The sequence below is a fragment of the Homarus americanus genome, unplaced genomic scaffold (assembly GCF_018991925.1).
Source record: "Homarus americanus isolate GMGI-L3 unplaced genomic scaffold, GMGI_Hamer_2.0 scaffold58237, whole genome shotgun sequence".
In the NCBI taxonomy this organism is placed as follows: domain Eukaryota; kingdom Metazoa; phylum Arthropoda; class Malacostraca; order Decapoda; family Nephropidae; genus Homarus; species Homarus americanus.
Window position 1 is genome coordinate 246,646 of NW_024751891.1, and position 11,904 is coordinate 258,549.

The 11,904-nt window shown below is 40.4% G+C and overlaps 1 protein-coding gene across 1 annotated transcript; it reads right to left on the minus strand.

Annotated features, from left to right (window-relative positions):
• Positions 1–1,267: 1,267 nt before the first annotated feature.
• LOC121854865 (probable GPI-anchored adhesin-like protein PGA55) lies at positions 1,268–10,784 on the minus strand. The gene is made up of 3 exons (XM_042349668.1): positions 10,753–10,784; positions 2,511–3,606; positions 1,268–2,380 (listed from the first exon to the last, which is right to left on the minus strand). The coding sequence occupies exons 1-3, from the start codon at positions 10,782–10,784 to the stop codon at positions 1,268–1,270; spliced, it is 2,241 nt and encodes a 746-aa protein (XP_042205602.1).
• Positions 10,785–11,904: the final 1,120 nt, after the last annotated feature.

Genomic DNA, 11,904 nt, shown 5'->3' on the forward strand with positions numbered 1-11,904 from the left:
GGGAGAAGTGATGGAAATAGGTAGTAGGGAAATAGTACAGGGAAGAATGACATAGAAATAGGTTATAAGGGATGATATAGAAATAGTGGAAGAAAGGCGATATGGAAATAGTATAAGAGTGTGATTAGAATGGCAGGGAAATATTAAAGAGAAATATATCATGGAAATATTTTATCTCTCTGTCCGTCTGGGTAAAACTTGGTGTGAGGAAGTATCATAACAAGATCTTCAGTATAGGTCTACCATATGTTTTTTTCTAAAATATTTTCAGGAATTATGACTTGTTTTGTTTCTGTGGTCAGTTGTTTGTTGATGTTATTGTTTTTTTCTTTTTTTATTATTTTTTTCCCTCCTCCTTCTCTCTCTCTCACTGCTATCTTTCCCCTCTCTCTCATTCCCTTTCATTTATTTCTTTCCTCTCTCTCTCCCCTTCCTCTTCTCCCACTCACTATAATTATCCTCTTTCCCTCTCTTTCTCTATCCTTACCCTTTAACACCCTTTTCCCTCTTACCTCTCCACCATCCCCCTCTCCTCTCCCTCTTCTCCTAGCCTCTCACCGGAACACACACACACACACACACACACACTCGAATAAGTGAGAGTAGGTGAGTTACCAGTGACCATCATCTGGTAACACGACACAAATGTTGCCTCTGAGTGGTCATTATTTATACGGTAAAAGACCATAAGAGTGCTATAGTAATATGACTTTATCTTACAAAATGGTCTCCTTGTACACTATAATGGAGAAGTACACTTGTCAGACACATTGTATAGTACAGTAAAACCACTATTAAGTATGAGGTAGTATATAAGTACACTTGTAGGAACACTTATACTAAAACTGTATTATACGATTCACTGTATTTTTAAAATTATGATTCTTGTATTTTCTTTCATAAATATAAGTATGTTGGTAACTATTTATTTTTTTTTGTTTAGAAAAGTTTTGATAATTTTACTTTTGCTTAGTTGATAAATATAAACTTCATATATTTTGGAAGAAACAAGAGATTATCATTGGGTTCACCTTTCTATGTAGTGTACACCTATATAATCTTTTGAACAGTCGTAACTTAAGTGAACCAGTTAGGAGGAACGTTCTGGCATTTCCACTTAAGAGGGAAAGTTGAACGTGTGAAACTTTGAGAATTCGCAGGCCAGTAACTTCCGCGTCTGGCCCCGAGCGTGTGGTGAACGGCCGTCGCTAAAGTTAGAAGCACGCGCCCTCTTGCCGACAGCGATATAGCGACAATTTGACAAAAGTTAACTCCTCGGGTGCTGCTCATCGCGCCCGCTGTGACGACCACTTAGGATCCTGTGACGACTTGTGGTGATCCTGTGACGACTTGTGGTGATCCTGTGATGACTTGTGGTGATCCTGTGACGACTTGTGATGATCCTCTGACTTGTGGTGATCCTGTGACGACTTGTGGTGATCCTGTGACGACTTGTGGTGATCCTGTGATGACTTGTGGTGATCCTGTGATGACTTGTGGTGATCCTGTCCTGTGACGACTTGTGGTGATTGTGGTGATCCTGTGACGACTTGTGGTGATCCTGTGATGACTTGTGGTGATCCTGTGACGACTTGTGGTGATCCCAGACGACTTGTGGTGATCCCAGACGACTAGTGATGACCCTGTGACGACTTGTGATGATCCTGAGGACTCCTCGATCAGGGTGATCCTGTGATGACTTGTGGTGATCCTGTGACGACTTGTGGTGATCCTGGACGACTAGTGATGACCCCTGTGACGACTTGTGGTGATCCCACTTGTGGTGATCGACTAGTGATGACCCTGTGACGACTTGGGTGATCCTCTGACTTGTGGTGATCCTAGACGACTTGATCCCAGACGACTTGTGGTGATCCTGTGACGACTTGTGATGATCCTCTTGACGACTGTGGTGTGTGGCGGCTTGTGATGATCCTGTGACGACTTGTGATGATCCTGTGACGACTTGTGGTGATCCTGTGACGACTAGTGATGACCCTAGACGACTTGTGGTGATCCTCTGACTTGTGGTGATCCTGTGACGACTTGTGGTGATCCCAGACGACTTGGTGATCCTGTGACGACTTTGTGGTGATCCTGTGACGACTTGTGGTGATCCTGACGACTTGTGATGATCCTCTGACGACTTGTGGTGATCATGTGACGGCTTGTGATGATCCTGTGACGACTTGTGATGACCCTGTGACGACTTGTAATGACCCCAGACGACTTGTGGTGATACTGTGACGACTTGTGGTGATCCCAGGACGACTAGTGATGACCCTGTGACGACTTGTGGTGACGACTTGTGGTGACCCTGTGACGACTTGTGGTGACCCTGTGACGACTTGTGGTGATCCTGTGACGACTTGTGGTGATCCTGGTGTTGTGATGATCCTCTGACGACTTGTGGTGATCATATGACGGCTTGTGATGATCCTGTGACGACTTGTGATGATCCTGTGACGACTTTGTGGTGATCCTGGACGACTTGTAGATGATCCTCTGACGACTTGTGGTGTGATCATGTGACGGCTTGTGATGACCCTGTGACGACTTGTGATGACCCTGTGACGACTTGTGAGTGATACGACTGTGATCCTGTGACGACTAGTGATGACCCTGTGACGACTGTGGTGACCCTGACGACTTGTGGTGACGACTTGGTGATCCCGTGACGACTTGTGGTGACCCCGACTTGTGGTGATCCCAGACGACTTGTGGTGATCCTGGTGACGACTTGTGATGATCCTCTGACGACTTGTGGTGATCATGTGACGGCTTGTGATCCTGTGACGACTTGTGATGATCCTGTGACGACTTGTGGTGATCCTGTGACGACTTGTGGTGACTGTGACGGCTTGTGATGATCCTGTGACGACTTGTGGTGATCCCAGATTTGTGATGATCCTGTGATGACTTGTGATCCTCTGACGATTTGATGATCCTCTGACGATTTTGGATATCCCACGACTTGGTGATGATCCCAGACGACTTGTAATGATCCCAGACGACTTGTGGTGATCCTCTGACTTGTGGTGATCCTCTGACTTGTGGTGATCCTGTGACGACTTGTGGTGATCCTGTGACGACTTGTGGGATCCCGGACGACTTGTGGTGATCCTGTGACGACTAGTGATGACCCTGGACGACCCCTGTGATGATCCTGTAGCGACTTGTGATGATCCCAGACGACTTGTGGTGATCCTGTGGACGACTCCCGACTCATCTGTGACCTGTGACGACTTGTGGTGATCCTGACGACTTGTGGTGATCCTGTGATGACTTGTGGTGATCCCGACGTGGTGATCCTGACTTGTGATGATCCTCTGAGACTTGTGGTGACTGGGCGGCTTGTTGATGATCCTGTGACGACATGTGATGATCCTATGACGACTTGTGGTGATCCTGTGACGACTTGTGATGATCCTCTGACGACTTGTGATGATCCTGTGACGACTTGTGATGATCCTGTGACGACTTGTGATGATCCTGTGACGACTTATGACGATCCTCTGACGACTTGTGGATATCCTGTGACGACTTGTGATGATCCTATGACGACTTGTGGTGATCCTATGACGACTTGTGATGATCCTGTGACGACTTATGACGATCCAGTAAGAAAATGGCGTTGAAATTTCCCTGAGATTCTACCTAAACGAATTGACTTCTCTTACACTTACGAAAAAAAAATTTACTTACGACATTTTAATAATCATAATATTCTTCTCCAACAAAGATGCGTTACCAAAATGGCGTCAGAATTGTACTAAAACTATACACAATGTAGATACGTTTTTTTTGCCACCAGTTACAAGAAAAACATAAGAATTTTTAAGAATCTCGAGATGTCATCATGTTGATTCGTCGTAGGGTAAAAAAAAAATTTGGTGTGAAAACTTTTTAACAGAGACGGTCGCACGGTGGGTGGTAGTGGTGATGGTGTGCTATAGTGATGTAGTGGTAGATATGGTGATGATGATGGTAGTGTAGTTATGGTGATGATGGATGGAAGTGGTGGAAATATGGTGATGATGGATAGTAGTGGTAGCTGTGGTGGTGATGGATGGTAGTGGTAGTTATGGTGGTGATGGATGGTAGTGGTAGTTATGGTGATGATGGATGGTAGTGGGTAGTTATGCAGATGGATGGTAGTGGTAGGCTGTAGGATGATGGACAGGTAGTGGTGAAATATAATCGTGATGGATGGTAGTGGTAGTTATGGTGATGATGATGGTAGTGGTATAGAAGTGGTGATGATGGAGTTGTGTGGTAGTTATGGTGATGATGGGATGGTAGTGGTAATTATGGTGGTGATGGATGGTAGTGATAGTTATGGTGATGATGGATGGTAGTGGTAGTTATGGTGATGATGGATGGTAGTGGTAGTTGTGGTGATGATGGATGGTAGTGGTAGTTATAATCGTGATGGATGGTAGTGGTAGTTATGGTGATGATGGATGGTAGTGGTAGTTATGGTGATGATGGATGGTAGTGGTAGTTATGGTGATGATGGATGGTAGTGGTAGTTATGGTGATGATGGATGGTAGTGGTAGTTATGGTGATGATGGGTGGTAGTGATTAAAGGTGTTCTATGATCATTATAGACAACAAACTGAATTGTAAAACACACATCAGTACAATTGTCCAATCTTCCAGTATTCGTCGCTACTTCCTCCATTGTCTCAAGCACTCCTCTGTATCGAGAATTTGCCACTAGTCACATGAGGGGCGAGGCTTGATCGTGAAAGCATACAGAAACAAACCCCCTGCCTCTAGTGGTCACAACAACAAGCAGGGTAAACACTGTAATGACTCTAATATTATCTCCACCAGGTTTTTAATAAGCCTCAGATTAACCCCAAATATATATATATATATATATATATATATATATATATATATATATATATATATATATATATATATATATATATATATATATATATATATATATAAATTGAGGAGGAATCATAAACTGTATAATTTCTTAATATAATAAAATTAGGGAATATATCTACAAAGACGAGAAAAAGAACAAACGAATTACAAACAACCTCAGCTTAATTTAACCTAAACCCTAACCTCAGCTTAATTTAACCTAAACCCTAACCTCAGCTTAATTTAACCTAAACCCTAACCTCAGCTTAATTTAACCTAAACCCTAACCTCAGCTTAATTTAACCTAAACCCTAACCTCAGCTTAATTTAACCTAAACCCTGACCTCAGCTTAATTTAACCTAAAACCCAACCTCAGCTTAATTTAACCTAAACCCTAACCTCAGCCTTACCAGTACAAAAGAATAAACCATTTATCTCCATATACATACAGTATATCCTGAGTCCAGACCAACTGTACCACACTTGGACCACACCCTCTCACCAGACAGTGACCCTGTGGATACCATGTCGCCAATTATCAAAGGATTATATAAAAGTATATAGCCCTACCTACTGAACATTATTGAATAAGCAGGGTAATTACCTCTAAATTCAATATATATTCGGTGCCACATAACAATCTTTACACCTTGGTCTCTAGTTTTTCGGAGTTTCCGCGCCTCAGCTCTTCAGTGTTTACTCAACATTCATACGTCCCAAGCTCACCTATGCTTCCCCTACCTGGTCTTCCTCCCTAAATACCACACAGCGAGAACACCTAGACAAAGTGCAGAAGAGGGCGTGCAATATTACTCTCTCCCCTCCTACTACACATATCAAGAAGCTCAGCTCTTTCTCATTATAATCATGACCTCATCTGCAATTTTGGGAAGAAGCTTCTGCACCACCCTCGCCACCGTCTCCCGCTCTCACCCGATATCTTTCGTCCACGAATTGCTGTTCGACACTACAACCGCATCCAGCCCATACGAGCACGTACTGATCGCTATAAGAACAGCCCAGTCCCAACCATTGAAAAAATTAACGACTCGTAGTTAACCTGTTTGTTCACTCCCTGCCAATCTCACTTTTATACGGTTACTGTGCTGAATTTCCTTGTTAAACGACCCTCTCCCTTCCCCCTTGTCATTATATATTATATTTATACCACTTACGTCTTTTGTATATCATTTGTCAATCAAGTGATCCATTCCCCAATTATGTAACTTTCATCATCTCTGTTGACTATATTTTTAGTCCTTTGGCTGCCATAATCATTCAATAAACCGTTAATTAATATTATTGTTTAATAATAATAATAATAATAATAATAATAATAATAATATTGTTGCTGTTGTACACACACACACACACTCACTCACTCACTCACTCACTCACACTCTATCCCCCTCCTTCACTAGACTAAATATCTTCCATCTTGCTGCCAAAACTTGAGATTGATCCCATCCCGTCTCAAATTGATTATACCCTTCTGTCAACAGCTAAAATTGCTTCCGTGCCAATATCATAACTTAGAATTTATGACGCTGCCTGAATTAGCGTTCAATATTGACTCACTTATTTTCAGGAATACTTTGTTTTTGCACCTTTTTCTTTACTGTAATTGTAATTTCATAGATGTAGAGTAGAAACAAAAAATCTTTAATGTTTAGTTCTGATAGTATTTTAATTATTATATACACGATACAAAATGATTTAAAGTTATTATGAAAAAGGGGGTAACTTAAGAAACTGGTCACCGTATTAATAAAAGGTAAAACTATCGTCCTCAAGGGATTTAAATCAATGTTATCAAGAGGTCATCGTACGGGGGGATGATGTCATTGTAGGCAACCGGAGAGAGAGAGAGAGAGAGAGAGAGAGAGAGAGAGAGATAGAGATTTACCTCAACAGGCAAACAAGATATTAATTCACACCTCAAGTTGGCTGGTCTGTCCCTCTCATCACTGCCACTCCCCTTCCACTACCGTTACTCCCCTTCCACTCCCGTCACTCCCCTTCCACTCCCGTCACTCCCCTTCCACTACCGTCACTCCCCTTCCACTACCGTCACTCCCCTTCCTCTGTCAACCAGTTCTTTCATGCTATTGTACTTTCTTGTCACTTTCTGTACTTACCTAACACGACTCTCCCTATTATAATGGATCTATCCACTTGCCTTAACACTTCCCTGTCACTTACTACACCTGTACCACCTCCCCTTTTATTGTGTACACTTCTACTTGTTATCTTACCACTTTTCTATTACCTCTTAACTCCCCCCTTTCACCCCTTTCTCTATCATTCCCCCCTTTTCACCCCTTTCTCTATTACTCCTCCCTTTTCCTCTGCTTCTCGCCCTCTTCATCAACCCCACAGAGAACTAGGAGATAAATATAGACGATAAATAGATGGATAGATAATTGATGATATAATTATCTGGTCATTAAGCTGGAATAAGTTTTTTGTTTCTGGTCTTCATTAACTGAGGCCGTTGATAAATTGTCTTTATTATTTTTCTAGATTTTTTTAAAATTTTGAGTCACATTAATTGTTAAATAGTTTCCAGTAATAAATGATAACTAATAATAATGATGAATTTAATGATGATAATAATAATAATAATGATAATAATGTTAATAATAAGAATGATAATGTTAATAATAATAATAATAATAATAATAATAATAATAATAATAATTATAACCCGTATATAACACCTATTTCAACATAGTCTCGCTCTATTACTGTTTCCTGACCTTTGACCTTTAGTAATAGGGTCAACAAAATATCCTCTTGTCCATGATATTGATCCGATAAACACGATCACAGGGTATCCATCACCAGGCTTTTATGTTCATCAATTATAAGCTGCCCCCCCCCCGAAAAAAAAAATATTTACCAAAAAGTCAAGACATGTAATCAACCCGTCGTCATTATAGGTTAATATAATCATAAAAAAAAAACCGATGTGCGTTGTATAATTCTTCATTAATCATAAAATTTCTGGATAAAAAAAATTGGTCATTATACAAATAATTATTAATTGATGACGTTATCTTCCTGAAATGGACCTATACAGTCAAATTTCTTCTCCACAAAATATTGGTAATGTTCTTTCACAGGTTAATTTTCTTATATATGTTGGTGTCTTTAAAGTATTATTATTATTATTATTATTATTATTATTATTATTATTATTATTATTATTATTATTATTATTATTATTATTATTATTATTATTATTATTATTATTATTATTACCATTATTATTATTATTATTATTATTGCTGCTGCTGTTGTTATCATTACCATTATTATTGTTATTGTCATCATTATCATCATTGTAATATATATATATAATAATTACACTTAGGTAAAAAAATATATATTGAAACTGTATGAAAAATAACTGATTTCAGTTTTGATCCAATATTGTCAAGCGAGATTTTAATCAACTGGACAATTACATTGTCATTGTGTGTGTGTGTGTGTGTGTGTGTGTGTGTGTGTGCTGACATATGAGGAAAATTCTCTAATGGCTTTCAGCGACTCGCAGTGATTTATATGTGACTGACAGCGACTCACAGTGACTACAAGTGACTGACAGCGACTCGGTGATTTACATGTGACTGACAGCGACTCAGTGACTACACGTGACTGACTGCGACTCACAGTGAATAAAAGTGACTGACAGCAACTCACAGTGATTTACATGTGCCTGACATCGACTCAGTGACTACAAGTGACTGACATCGACTCAGTGACTACAAGTGACTGACAGCGACTCACAGTGACTACAAGTGACTGACTACGACTCACAATGACTACAAGTGACTGATTGCGACTTACAGTGACTACAAGTAACTGACAGCGACTCAGTGACTACAAGTGACTGATAGCGACTCAGTGACTACAAGTGACTGATAGCGACTCAGTGACTACAAGTGACTGACAGCAACTCAGTGACAACAAGTGACTGACTGCGACTCCGTGACTACAAGTGACTTCAGCGACTCACACTGGCTGCAAGTGATTGGGAGCGACTCACAGTGACTCATAGAGACTTACAACGAATGGAATTGACACTTAATGACTCACTCTGGCTCACAGCGTTTACATCGAATAACAGCGAATCAGAACGACTCATAGGAATAACAGTGACTCACAACAACTCAAAATTATCAACAGTAATTTATAATGACTCACAAAACTCGCAGAGTCTTACAAAATACCACAGCGACTCAGAGGCTCGAAACGACTCAAGGTGTCCCGGAAGAGGTCATTTAGATAAGGAAGAAGTGGTATTTCTGCCCATTTTCCTGCAACGAATAGTCTGTCTGTCTCTCTCTTTTAATCTCTCTTTTTAATTTTCTCTCACAAGTTTTCTCTTTTTCTCTTTATCTCTTTTTTTTCCTTTTTTAATCCACTTCCACTCCTTCTCTCTTTTCATCTATTGTGAAAACCTCTCTACTTAATTCTCTCTTTTCTTTATTCTTTATCTTTTCCTCTTTCTATCTCTTTTTATAGTGTGTATTTCTTTCATCATGGCCCTTTTTTTTCATTTCTCTCCTTCATTTCTCTCTCTTTCGTTCTCTTTCTGCCATTATATCTGTCTCTCGTATCTTCTTTTATGGACAGCATTTGTTTACACGCACAGACGGACAGACGAACGGAAGAAAAACACAACCAAAATCAATAGGGTTAAACCATTGAATATAAAGATCTAATATATAAAGTTTAGTTGTGATATGACCATTATAACTTTAGTGATCGTGTGGATACCTTCTATATACAAAAGAGACAGATGGACAGACAGGCGGAGGACAGAAAAGCCCCCCTAAATTTGAGAGGTTCATCCAATAAGTTTCGAGGTCTTGTCTAAAAAATTTGGCTGTGGTGTTCCCTGAGTCAACGTTTACTTATTGTGTAGACAGACAGACAGACAGACAGACAGACAGACAGACAGACAGCCAGACATGACAGACAGACAGACAGACAGACAGACAGACAGACAGCCAGCCAGCCAGACAGACAGACAGACAGCCAGACATGACAGCACCCCTTCCCCCTAACCTGGAGGATAAATGTTGCAAAATTCGTTAAAAGCTTTCTGTACCCGCGATATTGGGATATTTCAGCCACTTTGGTATATTTTGAATATTATTACACGAGTAAGTCCATTTATTTAGATTTTCATGTCATCAAGGTGTTGTATTACTGACCGTGGTTATATAGCATTGGACTGTAAATAGTCATTGTAAATACCTGATATAAGCTTACGAGAAAGTCGAATTTTATCACTATTACGTTAATGTTATAATGATTTTGTTGATAGAACTGGAACATTATTTTTTTTTTTTTAGTTTTCATGGACACTGTGAGCATTTTAGAAACAGGGTGCGAAAAAAGACTCGGTGAATCGTGGACATAGTTTAATTGCAAATTTGTTGGATTACTTGTGTTTGTAGAGTTTGTAGATCTACTGTACAACACTACTTTCCGATACACATTTATATTCTGTTTGAGATTCTGAACATTTTAAAAGTTTTACGATTTTGTTTCTGCCATAATGATGAAATAATCTTTTTCAATAATATTTTATTATTTTCCTCATGAATATTATTTTTCAATGTATTAAACACTATATTAGTAACTCCTGAATAATATTTTGATAAATAAAACATTACATCAGTTGCATTAAACACCAAAACATTCCTTTTCATTGCATTCTCTTCTCCTCCTCAGCCTCTCAGAATTTGTTGATTTTACGAGAAAAAGAAATACAGTAATAGTTGACATTGTTGTTACTTCAGTCACAAGCGGAAAAGTTCGCAATCAGAGCGAGTGGGTGTAAATGCCTTACTTCCGTTCAGCCTGTGTTCGCTGGAAGGCCATTTTGATAATGTATTCCATTTTTTCTTTTTGTTTTGTCAGCTGGATGTTTTTTCCTGTTTTTTCCTGTGTGTGTGTGTGTGTGTGTGTGTGTGTGTGTGTGTGTGTAATAATAATAATAAACGGTTTATTAATAGAGTTGCAGCCGGGGAAGGTGTGTGTGTAATAATGTGTGTGTGTAATATATATAATAATAAACGGTTTAATAATAGAGTTGCAGCCGGTGGCTGAAAATATACAGACTTTTGATTTAGACATAATGATATAATATGCATTGAATACATTTACAGGGCTGTACAGTACATAAATCAGGAGTTGTTTATTATTTTAACAATAGATGGGATGGTGCTGTTCTTATATCTATCGGTGCGGGCTCTTATGGGCTGAATTTTGTTGTAGTGGCGGACTGAGCGAAGTGGGCGGGGGGCTGCCGGTGGCAGGAGGTGGCGATGACGAGGGTGGTGCATTAGTTCACTGCCAAACCTTGCTAGTGCTTGGTGGTGGAGATCGCTGAGGGATGGTATTTCCAGGGTGGAGAGAGCGTTGATGTAGCCGGAGTAGTCTGCGCCGAGCATGATTCTGCAGGCCCTTTTCTGTACCTTCTCTAGCCGACGTTGTTGGGTGGAGTTGAGAGAAGACGACCAGGCTGGTGACGCATACGTTAGTTTGAGGAGAATAAAGGCGTTGTAGATGGTCCTCAACTCTGGCGTGGGTGTCCCAAGTGACCTAAGTCGTCGTAGCATGTAGGGACAGTACGAGGCTGCCTTGACTGTGTTGTTTACATGGGCCTTCCAGTCCAGTTTGTGGTCTATAGTGACACCCAGGAGTTTGGCAGACTGCACTAACTGGGGAGGATGGGCACCCACTGTGACTGCTGGACCTTGCACTGGAGTGGTGGCGGTATTGATGTGCATGACGACGGTTTTGGTGTGGTTGATGGTGACCTTGTTCTCCGTAGTCCATGCCTGTAGCCTGTCCAGGGTGCCTTGTAGCGATGAGTAGTCTGGTGCGGTGTTGTCCACTGTAACCCCCACTGTGCGTGCGTGCGCGCGCGCGCGCGCGCTAGTTTTTTGTTATATTATTTGATTAAAGTCATTGTTTTTATTGTGTGGTTAAATACATT